Raw genomic sequence first — 17,422 nt, forward strand, 5'->3', positions numbered from 1 at the left:
AATGTATCCAGTTTTGGTCACCACGATGTAAAAAAGATGTGGAGACTCTAGAAAGAGTGCAGAGAAGAGCAACAAGGATGATTAGGGGACTGGAGACTAAAACATATGAAGAACGGTTGCAGGAACTGGGTAGGTCTAGTTTAATGAAAAGAAGGACCAGGGGAGACATGATAGCAGTCTTCCAATATCTCAGAAAGAAGAGGGAGTCAAACTATTCTCCAAGGCACCTGAGGGCAGAACAAGAAGCAATGGGTAGAAACTAATCAAGGAGAGAAGCAACTTAGAACTGAGGAGAAATTTCCTGACAGTTAGAACAATTAATCAGTGGAACAGAAGTTGCCTCCAGAAGTTGTGAATGCTCCAACACTGGAAGTCTTTAAAGAGATGTTGGATAGCCATTTGTCTGAAATGGCATTAGGTCTCTTGCTTAAGCGGGGGGTTGGACTAGATGACCTCCAAGGTCCTTTCCATCTTCTCTTCTTGTCTATTGTCTGTCTGTCTCTATCCTACCTAAGCATATCATATCTGTCATCTAATCATTTAGATTGTACATACTTATAATAAATAAATAAATGAAACCGTAGCAAACAGTGGCTTATTTTACGAATGCCACGTTCGCTTAATGACCACTACGTATCATAAAATCTGGTTCATGACTGTCACAACATATGACCATAATAAGCAGGCTCCCTTATGGTCGTTATGTTGTGGATGACCTGTAATATCTCAAGTTTTCAATTCTGGCAAAAAAGAAACAAAACACATAAAAAGTCTGCAAATCCTCATGTTATTTTTATTGTTTTTATTCATTCCATGTCTGCGGCCACCCAGTTCAACCGAGTGATTCTGCGCAGCTCAGGTTAAGGTTGATTGTACTGCTCTGCATCTTAAAAACTGCACCTGCTTCTCTCACAGTTCAGAACTCACACACAAACACACCCTGCAAAGACCCACAAGGGAGACTCCTAGTGCAACTTCAAAGTTAAGAATAATAATAATAATAGCACATATAAAATATAACTGCTGTGAAGAATATCAGAAGCTGTTTCTTTCTATCCGGGGAGTCCTTAAGACCACCACTGAGGCCAAATTTCTGTTGCTAAGTGAGACAATTGAGTTTTGTCCCAGTTGTTAAGTGAATCATGGCAGTTGTTCAGTTAGTAACATGGTTGTAAAGTGAACCTGGCTTCCCCATTGACTTTGCTTGTCAGATCACGTGACTCTGGGACTTTGCGACCGTCATAACTATGAGTCAGTTGCCAAGCATCCATGACCATGGGGTTACTATAGCAGTCATAAGTGTGAAAAATGGTCATAATTTACTTTTTTTCAGTGCCATCATAACTTTGGAAGGTCACTAAACGAATTGTTGTTAAGACGGGGACTAACTGTATTTCTTCTTTAGAACTTTTTTCTACTTTTTTGTTATTGCACTTTTAACTTTTTCTTTTTCCCCGTTTTCACAGTGCTATTTTAGTTTATATTCCTTAAAACATTTCATAAATATTATACATATTAAAAAAGAACATACGGGCTAAACACAGAACCCTTATTCAAACAAATTTTTTCCATTATTTCTCTTCCCCCCCCCCCCATTTTCTCTGTTCTGTCCTAGATTAATGTCATTAAATAATAGTTTAATTCTTATTGTTCTTGAAATATTTAATAAAAAAAATTTATTTTAAAAAGGGACATCCAGAATCACAAGTTTTTATTCATACAACCTTCTTCTGTTATTTCTTTTTTCTTTCTTTCCTCTATTCTGTTTTAGTTTACATTCATTCTTATTGTTGTTCTTAAAATATTTAATAAAAATTATAGCTATGTATTAAAGAAGTAAATTCCAGAGCTTTTATTCATAAAAGCTTTTCTGTTATTTCTTTCTCCTTGTTTTCTCTGTTCTATTTTAGTCTGTATTCGTACTTCATTCATACATTCATACATACTATCTATTTCTGTCTATTTATCTTTGTCTAATCTATCTATCATCTATCTATCTATCTATCTATCTATCTATCTATCTATCTATCTATCTATCTATCCATCATCTATCTATCTATCTTTAATCTCTTTAATCATTTATCTTTAATCTGTCTATCATCATCTATCCTTAATTTATTCGTCTGTCTGTCTGTCTACCTATCATCTATCTTTAATCTGTCTGTGTCTATGATCTACCTTTAATCTGTCTGTCTGTCTATTTCTCTATCATCAGATCTATCCTTAATTAATCTGTCTGTCTGTCTGATCTCTATCTCTCTGTATCACATTTTAAGAACAATAAGAATATAAACCAAATAGAACAGAGGAAACAAGGATACACACACACTTTTTAAAATAAAGGAACATCCAGGCTAATTACAGAGACCTTACTCATAAAAGCTTTTTCTATTACTTCTCTTTCTGCTTCCTCTGTTCCATTTTAGTTCACATTGGTTCCTATTATTATTATCATCACATTTTTTTAAAATAAAAATTTGTATTTGTATGTGTATGTGTGCGTGTATCTCATTTATATATACCGTTTTCCCGAAAATAAGACCTTCACAGATAATAAGCCCACTCGGGCTTTTGAGTGCAGGTACTAAAATAAGCCCTCCCTGAAAATATTGCAACGCAGCAGCAGCCATGAAGTGACCACGCTCACTGCCTCCCGCACCTCAAAAATAATAAGGCCTCCCCCAAAATAAGGCCAAGCACTTATTTCGGTGTTCAAAAGAAAATAAGACCCTGTCTTATTCACGGGGAAACACGGTATATAGATTTCTAAAAAGGAACATCCAGGCCAAACACAGAGTCCTCCTTTCTGCAAGATTTCAGCACTGGCCAGCCATGGATTCCTGAGAGAAGGGCTGAGTCTTGAGGGAGGGGGTCCCTTGGTCGGCGCTCCACAGAAGCAGCCAGGACTTCATTCCAGGTCAGCGGTGACATCCGGAGCGGGTCAAGAGGAGGAGAGCAGCTGCAGGATCTGAACAATCTTCTTGGGGGTCTTCGGAGGGCAGGTATGGGAGCCCTGGAGGTACTGCTGGGCGTGGAGACAGAGATCGCGGGCAAACACCGGCTCCACCTAGAGAGCAAGCGGAAAGAGAGAGGGGGGGGGGACACATTCGTTCAAGTGTGCACAGGTGTAGCACATGTATCAACCCAGGAGCAAGCACAGTCAACAGGGGCTTGTATCAGATTAGCTAAAATTAATAAAAACTTATTGCCATGATGCTGGAAATGTAAAGTTGAGCTAGGAACCTTCTACCATATGTGGTGGGAGTGCTCGAAAGCTCGGGCCTTTTGGCACCAGATAAGAAAGTGGTTGGAAGAGACGTTAAATCAAAGGATAGAGTTGAGTCCAGAACTATTTCTATTAGGGAATTACAAAAGAAAAACATAGCAAAGGTGGATTATATTTAATGTTGCATATTTTAACGGCAGCAAGACTGGCCTTCGCACAAAACTTGGGGGGAAAAAAGAGATCCCCCCCGTAACAAGAAATAATAAGTAAGATACTGACATGCGTAGAAATGGACAGGCTGACTCTAGAGCTCAAAGACAAGGGACAGACGGAATATCTACTGATGGTTAGAAAGAAGGGAAAAAGCCTGGGACAGAAAAACACAAGATAAGAACTGGAAAATAGGGTATTAATATTGTATGATAGGTAGGAATTGGATATGCATATGTGCTGATAGTAATGAAAGGGATTAATAGGTAGGTAATTTGACTGACTACACATGCCTATGTAACGGATATAAACTGTTATTGTTGTAAGATCAAAAGATTCTATGGAAATGACTATGCCAGAAATGTCGCACTATGCCCAACATTTTTAATGTTTAACTAATAAAAACCTTTTTAAAAACCCAGTGGCTGGTGGTATTTATCTGCAACTAGCTGATAACTTGGTGCTGCCCGGGTATTTATTTATCCCAACCCTCCTTCCGTGAATGTTGGCGCAATTTCTAATGTTGGATTTCCTCTTTACCAGAGGTAGCCCCCTTGTGGAGTGCTGTGAAGCCATTACCATGGCAACTCCACAGCCCTGTACAGTAGAAGCCATTTTAAGGCAGTACGGTAGAAGCCATTGTAACTTTGAATGGTCACTAAACGAATTGTTTTAAGTCGAGGACTATCTGAGGTCCACAACATATGACCACAATGGAGCCTACCCCACTACAGTCGTTAGTTGTTACTGTTGCAAATTGGGTCACCCACGTGACCAACTCAATTTTACAACCTTTTGTGTGATGGTCATTAAGTGAATCACCATGGTCTTTAAGTGAACCCATTGTTTGCTAGGGGGTGATTTTGAGGGAAACCATTAAGGAAATGCTGATTGTTGTAAATCAAAGTCATAAATGCAGGTTAGTAGTTGCCAATTGTCCAGAATGTGATCATGTGACTCCAGGGTGGTGGTGGTTGGAAGTCCCTTTTGGGGCGGTCTGTTGTAACTTCAAATGGTTGCTAAGCAACTGGTCACAAATCGAGGATTACCTACATAGAATCCCTTCCATGAAACACTTAATGGCCCATGAGAGTAACTGCAAGACTTTGAGACAGCTGTCTTCCCATTGGCCAGGCGGGCACGAGCAGTAACCAATCACCGCTTGAGAAATATGCTTCCCGCAGCCCCACCTGGGCAGTGAGTTGTGCAGTAGAGAGAGAGGCCCGTTTTGGTGAGCCTCTCTTTGTCTTCAGCTCGGTACCCAGGAGGATTAGAGATGTAAAAACGGGTGCATGGATGTTTGTTTCCTCAGCACAACTCATTGGATGGAGTTACCTGAATCCTGAGTGTGAAGGGTCTGGGGATTAACTGGTGACTCCACTGACCCTCATTTGTGTTTCTGCAATTCACAAACCCTCCATTAACCTGGTTTAAGTCAGGAAAGACAGTGGCTCAATGAGACCCTTCGTGGTCGCCAAAATATTCACCTGGGCGGTGATGAACTTGTGGAGGTTCTGGTTGGGGACAGGTGGAAATTCTTCTCCAAAGCAGAGGTGGATCTGGAACTGCGGTAGCGGCTTTCCGTGTCTGAGAAAGCTTCGTAACTCTGAGAGAAACACAAGAGGTTTTTAAGGATTTTCTTGATCCAAAAACCGAACATTTAATTATATCGAGGTCAAAAATATGGACCCTTTTTTTTGAGAGAGAAACGAAAAGAAATGAAATTTTCATTCTGGGATTTGATGGTTAGAATTATATGAGAGTAAACGGTAATATGGCCTGAATAGTGTGTTTGGCCTAAAGGTGGAGCTCTCACCTCACAATCAGAAGGCTGTGAGTTCGATCCTAGGTGGAGGCAGATATTTCTCTCTCTGGGCATGTTGAGATTATATCTGCTGAATATAACACCACAGTGGTGACAGGAAGGGCATCCGGCCAGTAAACCCTCAGCTCCATTCAGTTGCCCAAACTCCACCCCGCAAGGGATTATGGTGTCAGGGTTCTAAATAGCATCCAAAAGTAAATCAGAGGCCGAGGCAAAGGATTCCTCAAAAGTTCCAATTTATGAAGAGAGCCATGTTGGCACATCTGAAAGCTTCCCGGTTTTCCCCACCCAGTTGAAAGTTCAAAATCTTGCCCCCCACACCCTCCAGCCCATCCCATGGTCCATTCTCCCACTGCCACGCGGGCAGCTTCCACCCATCCAGTCAGGTGCAGAGACCAAGGATGATGACCTTGGCTTTCTAGAAAGAATGTTGTTATGGCTACATATCATCTAACTCCGTACAATTCCCCCCTCCCGTTTTCCCACAATAGAAAATGCATAGCAGAAGAATAGAAAGTGTGGCAGGCCTGAGACCCCAAAGAAAAGATGGCTGCAAGACTGACATATGGGGGTCATTAAAAGACGACGGTGACATAAGTAATAACGACTAATATAGGACTCTTCAAGACCCAAATGGTTTGGGACCCCAATTTCCATAACTCCCCCTCTCATGCTAGTGTCGCCATGAGCACCGCAGGTGCGGTGGCATTGCCATGTGCGTGAGGGCACAACTGTTGCCACGAGCGCCACGCAAGCACGCTAGCATCCTACCAGCAGTAGCGTCATGCCACATGCACGCAGGCGCCACCCCGAGTGCATTTGCAGCCCCGTTCATGCGCGCACATGCACATATAAAGGGCCCGCCCCCTTCCTTTGGCCCTCCAATCCCGAAAGGTTGGGGAACCGTGTTCTAACTTTCCCCGGCGAAACCCGAAGTGAGCGCTCACCCTGGAGGAATTGTTGCGTGTCCAACAGCCGGTAGGTTTTCTCCCTCTCCAGCTTGTTGGGCTGGTCCTTGTGGGGCGCCAGCGGCCCCTTCCAGTAAACTCGACTTTGGCACTGGCGCTTCATGAAGACTCCTTCTGGGGCTACCCAAAGGAGCACCCCACGATTCAAATGGGGGAGCAACCTCTTCAGGACCCAGATGACTTTGGGCGACCAACTCCTGTAGCCCAGGACATCCGGAGGAGGGAACTGGATTTCTTCCAGGCCGCTGGGACCGTAAAGGTCATCGTTCTCCGCCACCTCCGGCTGGTAGGTGATCCGGCAGCCTTCTGCTGCGCTTGTGGTCATCTCTTTCACGAGGACGTCGCAATAGTAGAGGCGGACGCGGAGGCAGCAATCTGGAACGGGTTAAGAGGCCAGAAATGGACACCATGACGTAGTTATGGAGTCTGTAAAGCCATATGACTTTTTTTGGCTTCAAAGTAGAGTCACAGAATTCTGCGGCTGGAAGGGACCTTTGGAGGTCTTCTAGTCCAACCCTCTGCTCAAGGCAGGGGCCTCAAACCATCCCAGTCAAATGGTTGTCCAGTCTGGTTTTTGAAAACCTCCAGTGATGGATCACCCACAACTCTTGGGAGGTAAGGCCTTCTGCTGATTACAGGTAGTCCTCGGCTTATGACAACTGAACCCCAAATTTCTGTTGCTAAGCGAGACAGCTGTTTAGTAAGTTTTGCTCCATTTCTTACCACAATTCTTAAGCAAATCCCTGCCGTTGTTAAGCTAGTAACATGGTCATTAAGTGAATATGGCCACTACATGACCCCAGGACACTGCAACCATCATAAATATGAATCATTGGTCAAGTATCTGAATTTTGATCATGTGACCATGGGCATGCTGAACACTTAATGACCATTGCAACATCCCCATGGTCACATGATCAAAATTGGGACGCTTGGCAACTGACTCATATTTATGACGGTTCCAGTATGAAAACTGGTTATAAGTTACTTTTTCCAGTGCTGTTGTAATTTTGAACAGACACTAAATGAATGGTTTGTAAGTTGAGGCCTGTATTTTACATACATGATGATCTAAGTTTTTAATTCATCCTGGAGAAGGTCAGTCTTTGCGGCCACGAATGGTGGACACTGACCTAAAGGCATTCAATCAATCAATCAATCAATCAATCAATCAATCAGGGTGTTCTGACTGAGGCTTCCCAAGAAACCTCCTTTTATTAACTGACTGTGAATTCTGCTCATTCCCATCCAGCAAAGTCTCTCAAGGGAGGATTTACAATCACAGACCTTCTCTGGCTTGGAGAGTTGCCAGGCCGATCTCTGCAGAACTTGGCAAGGAGTCTCGGAGAGTCATGAACCAATGAAGTGAACTAATAGTCTCCTGCAAACTCCACTCCCCTTTCGCTCCTCTTTTATTTCCTCTGGGAGGGGCCATTCATCGTCCACCTGTGGCCTTACTCTCAAGTCGACTCCTGTTCTTTAACTGTTCCCTGCTCCTGGCAGCCCTGCGCATGCGCACACTGGGAACAGGCTCCAGCTGTTCTTCTGCCCCACTGATGTCTGACTCCGAAGGCAGCTGATAACTGTCGGACGGCCCTGGCCCCCTCTCTGCCTCCGACACAGAGCCCTCGTCAGAGCCTTCCCCAGACTCCAGGACTGGCCCATCTTCCTCCCCAACCTCCTCACTGTCTGAATCGGATGCCAGCTCTGCCTGACCTCTGGCGGGCCACAACAAAGAGCTTTTATCCTTGCATTTAGCTAACATTTTGATAAACTGCTTCAACTTGCAACCTCCTTTCTCCAAATGAAGAAGGAAATAAATAGTTCCTTCGAATCAGTTGCAATTCCTCTTTTCTTTTTCTTTTTGGTGTTTCTGTGTGTTTGTTTTGTTTTTGTTTGGCCAATGAATATGGAACAACTTTGTGCCCACCTCCTCCTGGCACACTTCCCCATTGCATCTCTCTCTCTGCTCCTAACCCATCCTAAAGTCAACCAGCCCCAACCCAGCTTAGCTTTTACAAGCTTCAGCCCTGGTCAGCGAAATGCTGAACAGGATGCGGTGAGGAAATTCTCGAAATCAAAGCCTCTATTACCTGAATTGGTTCTTTTGCTGGGGGCAAACTGTGAACTGGGACTAAACAAAGCCCGGTTTGGAAGCTGGTAGATCTGTGATGGAGCCCGTGTGTGGAAAAAACCTTTAACCTGGCACCCTGTGGAGCGGAGCACAACAAACGTCAAGGGTTGCTTGAATGATGTACTTATTGCATCGATCCACGTGGCTGAATCCATTCTGATGGGTTCGTAGAAAATGCTGAACTAATTTCAGGAACAGACTTTCCTGCCGGCTTCCCCAGAAAGTCAATGGGGAAGACAGTGGGAGACTTTTTGTTAGGATACAAGCTTCGTTTGGCCAGATCGGCACAGGAGTTTCCTTCTGCCTCCTCCTTTCTAAGTAACGCTTTTCGCTCCATCTGCTTAACGACCTGGGACAGCCAGGATTGTCATCATTGAGCAAAGTAGTCACGAGGGGAATCTGATTTAACAACCGCTTCACTTAACAACTGAGATTCTGGTCCCAATAAGTCGAGGACTACCTATACTGTAAATCTCTAGAAAACAATTGTGATCCTGGAATACCCACTTTGTTGGTGCATTATTGTTTTTGTTGTTGTTTCACTCCATTATAGCATAAATCCACCCCAGATCAAATCTCACTAACCATACAATGCTGTTACATTTATTTATTTATTTATTTTATTTATTTGAATCCCTCCTTTATCAAAAGAGCTATGGTGGCACATTTGTTAAAGTGCTGTATCGCAGGCCAATTCTGCCAACGGCCAGCAGTTCGATCCTTACTGGCTAAAGGGCTATTGCTATTTTTTTTACAAATAACTCAAGGCAATTGCACCTATCGTATCCTGCCCCCAAAACAGCTCTGCATAATTTTTCAATCAGAGACGAAGAGAAGAATTCGTTTTTGCCTTACCCTGGAGGTGTTCACTGCTCATCTTCTGGGGGAGAGGAGCCCCCCCTGCGTCACCATGCCTTTTCCCATCAGGCTCTGAAGATGGTTTGGCCTGGAGAGAAAGGAAACAAGTCCTTTGGGAGAAGGGCGGCATATAAATCCAAATAAACCAAACCAAACCAAACCAAGAGTGGTTGAAATTGGGAAGAAGGCACCTAAATGCGCAGTCTGGAATCTTTTGTTGGGGGTCAAGCTATTCGAAAGCCAGACAAGGAATAATGGATGGAAACCTATCAAGAAAAGATTCAGCCCAGCTTTGATCACACTAAAAAAGAGGTTGAGACTCTAGAAAGAGTGCAGAGAAGAACAACCAGGATGCTAAAACCTACGATGGACGGTTGCAGGAACTGGGCCTGGCTGGTCTAGGGAAGAGAAGGACCAGGGGAGACAGGAGAGCATCTTCCAATATTGGAGGGGCTGCCCCAGAGAGGAGGGAGGGGGTCCAGCTATTTACCAAAGCACCCGAAGGCCAGACAAGGAATAATAATGGATGGAAACTGACCAAGGAGAGATTCGACATGGAAATAAGGAGAAGATTTTGGCGAAGAAGCCTAAAGTCATTTGGGTTCATTTAAGAAAAGAAAAGACAGCCACATAATCTGAAGTGGGAGACGTCAGTGATGGTGAACCTTTTCCGCACTGAGTGCAGCACATGCCAGCCAGCTGGGGTTCGCATGCACCGGAGCATGCACATTTCTGTTTTTGGCTGTTTTTCAGGCCATTGGTGGGGGCGTTTCCCGGCGCTCCAGCCCTTCCGAAGACCAGCACGCGGGAAAACAGAAGAGCAGCTGGTGATGGTGCACGTGTCCACACGAGCCATAGGTTTGTCATCACAGGTATAGGTTCTCCTGCTTGAGCAGGGGGCTGGACTAGAAGACCTCCAAGGCCCCTTCCAGCTCTATTCTATTCTGTCCTGTTCCGTTCCACTCCATTTCATTCTATATTCTATATTCTTATTCTCTTCTATCCTATCCTATTCCATTCCATATTCTATTTTATTCCATATTCTATTCTATTCTAAATTCTTATTCTATTCTATTCTATCCTGTCCTATCCAATTCCATTCCATATTCTATTCCATTCCATATTCTATTCTATTAATTCTTATTCTATTCTATTCTATCCTATCCTATGCTTCCATTCCATATTCTATTCTATTCTAAATTCTTATTCTATTCTATTCTATCCTATCCTATCCCATTCCATATGCTATTCCATTCCATATTCTATTCTATTCCATATTCTATTCTAAATTCTAATTCTATTCTATTTTATCCCATTCCATTCCATATTCTATTCTATTCCATATTCTATTCTAAATTCTTATTCTATTCTATTCCATTCCATATTCTATTTTATTCCATATTCTATTCTATTCTATTCTATTCTATTCTATTCTAAATTCTTATTCTATTCTATCCTATTCCATTCCATTCCATATTCTATTCTATTCCATATTCTATTCTAAATTCTTATTCTATTCTATTCCATTCCATATTCATTTCTATTCCATATTCAATTCCATTCAATTCCATTCCATATTCTATTCCTATTTCCATTCCAATAATCTATTATCTCCTCTTCTCTTCTCTTGTCTTCTCATCCAAACCAGCTGTTTCTAGGACAGCCGTCCTTGAGCCCCTCTTTCCTCTGGCCCGGGTGTCCTTGAGGTCTTATCTCCAGCCGGCACAAAGCAGTTTGGAATTCCCCCTTGACTCCTCCCATACAGCTTCCCTCTCCCCCCCCCCGCTCCCCCCCCCACACACACAAAGGCCACAGCAGGCTGGCATTGAAGCAAGACGGAAGGAGGAGAGAGGGGGCAGATCTGACAAATTCTTTTTCTGGCTGTTCCCTTGAAAATGGAGACAGTCTGGGAAGATTCTTGCAAACATGCAAGCAGCAATAAAGAAGCAGTTTTGGTTTCTGGCGCCCAACAAATCTGGAACTACCGGTAATTGTTCCAGATCTGAAGCTGCTGTTTTCATCTTTAGGGAAGCTGCATTTTAAAAGAAAAAAATCCAGAGCAAAAACTTCCTGCTCAGAGGCAGGCTCTGTGGTTAGGATACAACCCCCCCCCTGCCTCCCCCCCCCGCCCCCGGTTTCCAAAATAAAAGCTGCTAAGTGTGTTTTAAAGCCATAGGACGAAGACCTGTGAGATTTTAATTGTGTTCATTTTAAGAACGCTTCCATTTACGTAATAATTAATTAAGTTAGATAAAGAAAATAAAGGTAAGTTCACCACCCAAAGTCACTGGTTGGGATGTGCAGCAATTCAAATGGGGGGGGGGGGGTTGAGATAAAGAGAAAGAAAAGCCGGGAGGGAGGGAGAAAAAGGCAGGAAGATAAAGGAAAGAAGAAAGGAAGGAGGGAGGGAGGGAGGAAAGAGGGAAGGGAGAGTGGAAGGAAGGAGAGAGTGAGGAAGGGAGGGAGGAAAGAGGGGAGGGAGGGAAGAAAGGAGGAGGGAGGGAAGAGGGGAGGGAAAGTGGAAAGAAGGAAGGAAGGAGAGACGGAGGGAGGAAGAAGGGAAGGGAGGAAGGAAGGAGAGAGAGAGGAAGGGAGGGAGGAAAGAGGGGAGGGAGGGAGGAAGAAAGGAGGGAGGGAGGAAGAAAGGAGGGAGGGAAGAGGGAAGGGAAAGTGGAAGGAAGGAAGGAAGGAAGGAAGGAAGGAGTGTGGGAGGGAGGAAGGAAGGAAGGAGGGAGGGAGGAAGAAAGGAAGGAAGAAAACAGAGAGGGAGGAAGGGAGAAAGGAAAGAGGTGAGGGAGGAAGGCAGGAGGGAGGAAGGAAGAAGGGAAGGGAGGGAGAATGGAAGGGAGGAAGAAAGAAGAAGAGAGGTCGGAAGGAAAGAGGGAGGGAAGGAGGAAGGAGGGTGGGAGGGAAGGAGGGAGGAAAGAAAGATATAGGCTGGCTTTTCAAACAGAATATTCTTCAAAATCTACATCACAATACATTTAAAACACCGGACTGCATGTTTATTCATTCATTCCACAGTCAAAAGGTCACCCCAGCTATTACCTTTTCCTACATGTGGGCTGGGGAATTCTGGGAGTTGAAGTCCACACACCTTCAAGGGGCCAAGGTTGAGAAACCCTCTACATACATTCAAGACGTAACACCAATCAATGCTTCTTTGCCAAAGCAAGTTTTAAGGCAAGAAAATGCAAATATTCCTCCCTCTGGATCATAATCCTCAGCAATTTGCAGGTGAGCAGAGATCTCTTTGAGTGGGGATCTGTTCTGACGATTCTTACAGGAGCTGAAGAGATCCCACCCGGAGGCTTACCTTGTCTGACAAGCCCTGGGCCGCTTCAGGTGCTGGTGCCAAGGGACATTTCGGCTGCAGAGGTGAGTCTGTCCCACTTTCCATCTCTGGAAACCACAACAACAAAGACACAAAAGGTAGATTCACACAACCCCTCCCTCTCCAGATTAAGCTAGCACCAACCTGGATTTAGACTAGGTTTAACTTTTTTGTGAATCAGAAAGCCCACAGAGATAACTGATTCAACTGGATTCATTAACTTCTTTATATGCATAAAAACGGATGAATAAATGTACGATACTAGCAGATCGTTCTTCAGTTTCAGATCAGAGCAGCAGACCAGTTTAATGCTCAGCAGAGACTACTTTCAGTTTCAGTGCTCAGCACAGACTCAGATCTCTTTAAGCTCCCATTGGCCAACTTAGCTGCTATGCCTATTCATTGGCTGATCTTGTTCCCATGTCTCTTCCAGTCATAAATATTTTAACAAAACAACCATTCCTTCTGCGTTCTGGGTGAACCTGGGAGTCATCCACATGAAAACATCATTGTGGCTGTGTGAACCCAGCAATTCTTGCAACCTGAACGTTGGGCGCTATCTAACAAAAGGCAGGGGGTTGGACTAGAAGACCTCCAAGGTCCCTTCCAACTCTGTTATTCTATTCTATTCTAAAATGAAATTCAAGGGTGAAAAGAGTCAGGTTCTACATTTAGGCAAGAAAAACGGAATGCACAGGTACAGTATAGGTGGTGCCTTGCTCAACAGTAGTAACTGTGAATCAGGGATCTTGGAGTCCTAGTGGACAACCATTTAAATAGGAGCCAGCCGTGTGCAGCAGCTGCCAAAAAAGCCAACACAGTTCTAGGCTGCATCAACAGAGGGAGAGAATCAAGACCACATGAAGAGTTAATGCCACTTTATAAGGCCTTGATAAGGCCACACATGGAATCCTGCATCCAGTTTTGGTCACCACGATGTAGAAAAGATGTGGAGACTCTATAAAGAGTGCAGAGAAGAGCAACAAAGAGGATTAGGGGACTGGAGACTAAAACATATGAAGAACGGTTGCAGGAACTGGGTATGTCTAGCTTAAGAGAAAGAAGGACCAGGGGAGACATGATAGCAATGTTCCAATATCTCAGGGATTGCCCCAAAGAAGAGGGAGTTAAACTATTCTCCAAGGCACATGAGGGCAGAACAAGAAGCAATGGGTGGAAACTAATCAAGGAGAGAAGCAACTTAGAACTGAGGAGAAACTTCCTGACAGTTAGAACAATTAATCAGCGGAACAGAAGTTGCCTCCAGAAGTTGTGAATGCCCCAACACTGGAAGTCTTTAAGAAGATGTTGGAGAGCCATTTGCCTGAAACGGTATAGGGTTTCCTGCCTAGGCAGGGGGTTGGACTAGAAGACCTCCAAGGTCCCTTCCATCTCTGTTATTCTGTTCTATTTTATCTGGTTAACCTTGGTCTTTGATATCTCGTGGAAGGCAGCTCAAGGCTTGTGTGGCCTAGAGAAAGGGAGGGGGCCTTTTTGTAGCAGCCCAGGAAAAAAGGCAGAAGGTGACACATGTTTAGTTAGATGCCTAGTAGCCTGTAAACTTTGAGGATCCCAGAGGCCCAACTCCTCTCCCCCGTTCCTCAAGTAGAGTCTTCACAAAAATTTTGCAGGGGTGAAATGCTACCGTTTCGCCCTAACTGGTAGTAAAATATACTAAAAAAAGTAAAAAAGAAAACCTGTTCTGACGATTGCATGTCACACAGCTGATCTTTGGAACTTTAAAAAAAAAACTTTTAAAGCATTTTTTTTAACTACAGGTTTTCTGGAAATGCGTGGGCAGGGGGGGTCTGTTTTTGCTCCCAGAAGGCTTCCCTGAGCCTGCTAGGCCAAAAATGGGAGAGTGGGGGTGACGAGAAAGAAAGAAAGAAAGAAAGAAAGAAAGAAAGAAAGAAAGAAAGAAAGAAAGAAAGAAAGAAAGAAAGAAAGAAAAAGAAATAAACAGAAAGGGAAGAAGGACGGGAAGGAGGGAGGAAAGAAAGAAAGAAAGAAAGAAAGAAAGAAAGAAAGAAAAGGAAGGGGGAGGGGGAGAGAAAGAAAGAAAAAGAAAGAAAGAGGGAGGAGGAAGGGAAAGAAAGAAAAAAAGAAAGGAGAAAGAGAGAAAAGAAAGAGGGAGGGAGGGAGGGAGGGAGGGAGGGAGGGAGGGAAAAAGGAGAGGAAGGAAAGACTACAAACCTGGCACTAGATGCAGCTTCAGAGATAATAATCCAGGCTGGAAGGCACCTGGAGGTCATCTAATCCAACCCTGCTCCAGCAGGACACTGTGGGTTTCTGTCTTTTGATCCCCCAGTTACATGACTACATAGCCATGCCCACCCAGTCACATGATTCCCACCAAGCCATGCCCCCACCAAGCCACACCCATAGAACTGGTAGTTAAAAAAATTAGATTTGACAACTGTGCCATTAGCATCATAAAGGGGATGATTTTGATTTTGAATTTTCGGAAAGGAAGGTGTGAAAACGTGGCCCCTTGCTTGGGGTGCAGAAGGGAGCACACTGGCGTGGGGCTGGTGAGTGGCCTGCAGCCCCTCCCCCTGCTTTTAAATTCAGAACTGAACAGAATAACAGAGTTGGAAGGGATCTTGGAGGTCCTCTAGTCCAACCCCCTGCTTAGACAGGAAACCCTGGACCATTCCAGACAAATGGCTATCCAACATCTTCTTAAAGACTTCCAGTGTTGGGGCATTCACAACTTTTGGTGGCAAGCAGTTCCACGGGTTGATTGTCCTCACTGTCAAGAAATTCCCCCTTAAGCCCAGGCTGAATCTCTCCTTGTTCAGTTTCTACCCGTTGCTTCTGCCTTCAGGGGCTTTGGAGAACAGCTTGACCCCCCTCCTCTCTGTGGCAGCCCCTCAAAAATTGGAGCACTGCTATCCTGTCTCCCCTAGTTCTTCTTTTCATTAAACTAGAGTAGACATAACCATTCTTCATATGATTTAGCCTCCAGTCCCCCAATAATCCTGTTTGCTCTTCATCCTTGCCTTTTGCAATTTTAAATCTTACATACTGTTTTTATGTTTGACTCTTTTTATCTGTACATTACCCTCTATGAGAGTGTTGGAACAGTTTTAAAATTGGATAGGTCAGTAGGAAAACAGACAGACAGATAATATAGGCGACAGAGAGATAAAATAGGTAGGTTATTAGACAGACAAATTAGATAAAAGAACACAAGAGAGGGAGAGCAATAGGCAGGCACGCAGACAAAACATAGATTCATAGGGCTGGAAGGGACCTTGGCGGTCTTCTACTCCAACCCCCTGCTCAAGCAGGAGATTTTATATCATTTGAAACAAATGACTCTCCAGTTTGGTCTTGAAATCCTCCAGGGATGGAGGACCTACAGAGATTAGATAAATGATGATAGACAGACAGACAGACAGATGATAGGTAGGTAGGTAGGTAGGTAGAGATGATAGACAGACAGACAGACACAGACAGACAGGATAGAGATAGATAGATAGATAGATAGATAGATAGATAGATAGATAGATAGAGAGATAGAGAGAGAGAGAGAAAGATAGATAGATAGATATAGATAAACAGACAGACAGATAACTAGACAGACAGACACGATCGATAGATCGATAGAGAGAGCGAGAGAGAGAGCGAGAGAGAGAGAGACAGACAGACAGACAGACGATGGATGGATGTACAGAGAGCAATTCACAATTAATTAATTCAATTTTATTCCCATCAGATGTCACCAAAGTACCTTTTTCCCCCAACCCACAATCTCCTGGAGGGCAAAAAAAACCACCATCACCCCAAAAGCATGCAAAACTCCCTTTTTATTTCCAGATTCAATCTTTTTTTGGGGGGGGGGGATTGCAAATAGAGATAGACTGGCAGGCGTCCTGGATGCAGAATTGACTCGGCCAATTTTAGGGGGCGCCCAGGGAGGGAGACGCTTGGACACCCCCCCCCCACCTCCCCAGGTCCTGAGCCCATGCTCCTGTCCCCAGCTGTGGGGGGGGGGGGAGAAACTGCCTTCCCAAGCCCCTTCCTCCGGGGTTTTTTGTCCTACCTGCGTTCTGGGCCGCCTCGGGAGAGACCACCTGGTAGACTTTGTAAGGCTCGAGAGCCTCCAAGCGACTTTTCTCGGGCACCTCTTTAAAATCGGGGCTTTTGTTGAGCGCGCAGCGGAGACGCGTCTTCCAGACGGAGGGGTCTGCTTCGTCCAGCCCTTCCCGATACTTGCCCTTGTAGACTGCCCAGGCCTGCGGGAGGGGGGAGGGGGGAGGGGGAGGGGGAGGAGAGGGCAGTCAGAAAGCCCAGAGCCAAGCCCCCCACCCCCACCCCCCGCCAGCCTGGATGCCCGGGGCGGGAGAGGGTTGAGCCAGGCGGGGGTCCCTTCCCCGACCCCGCCGTACCTTGAAGAGCGCCGCGTCCTCCCGCTCGCGGTAGTCCTGCTTAGCGGCGTGTTTCCAAGGGATGCGGAAGAGCGTTTTCTGCCCGTCCTCCCAGCGCAGTCCCGGATAGCGACCGCTCTCCACCTGGGCCAGCAGCCACTCCTTCAGCCGCATGGGCTGCGGCGCCTCCCCGGCCATGTGGCGCCCTGCCTCCCCCGGGACCCCGGACGCCCGAACCGAAAGCGCCCGCCGCGCCTGAAGTCGGCCGAGCTGGAGAAGCGCCCACAGGCAGCACCGGCCGCGGGGAAAGCGAAAGGCCGCCGCCGGGGCACTTTCGCTTTCGTTTTCGCTCTCGCTTCCCGTTTGCGCAAGGCGAGCGGAAGGCTGCGTCGGATCCCAGGGCTGAGGGGGAGACCTTGGAGGTCGTCTAGTCCTGCCCGGAGCCCAATCTCTTAAAAAGCCTCCCGGGCTGGAAGCCCCCCCCTCCCCCCGCG

The 17,422-nt window shown here is 45.3% G+C and overlaps 1 protein-coding gene across 2 annotated transcripts; it reads right to left on the bottom strand.

The window, feature by feature from the left end:
- Window positions 1-776: 776 nt before the first annotated feature.
- LOC309388864 (interferon regulatory factor 4-like) lies at window positions 777-17,128 on the bottom strand. Of its 2 annotated transcripts, XM_081946564.1 has the most exons (8): window positions 16,950-17,128; window positions 16,604-16,796; window positions 12,538-12,623; window positions 9,219-9,309; window positions 8,323-8,439; window positions 6,209-6,604; window positions 4,924-5,042; window positions 777-3,067 (listed from the first exon to the last, which is right to left on the bottom strand). In XM_081946564.1, the coding sequence occupies exons 1-8, from the start codon at window positions 17,124-17,126 to the stop codon at window positions 2,942-2,944; spliced, it is 1,305 nt and encodes a 434-aa protein (XP_081802690.1). In that variant the 5' UTR covers window positions 17,127-17,128; the 3' UTR covers window positions 777-2,941. The 2 variants fall into 2 exon arrangements, with proteins under 2 accessions (XP_081802690.1, XP_081802691.1); XM_081946565.1 differs by lacking the exon at window positions 8,323-8,439.
- Between the last annotated feature and the right edge of the window lie 294 nt (window positions 17,129-17,422).

Source organism: Natrix helvetica (assembly GCF_964273705.1).
Source record: "Natrix helvetica genome assembly, chromosome: 3".
NCBI classification, from domain to species: Eukaryota; Metazoa; Chordata; class Lepidosauria; order Squamata; family Natricidae; genus Natrix; species Natrix helvetica.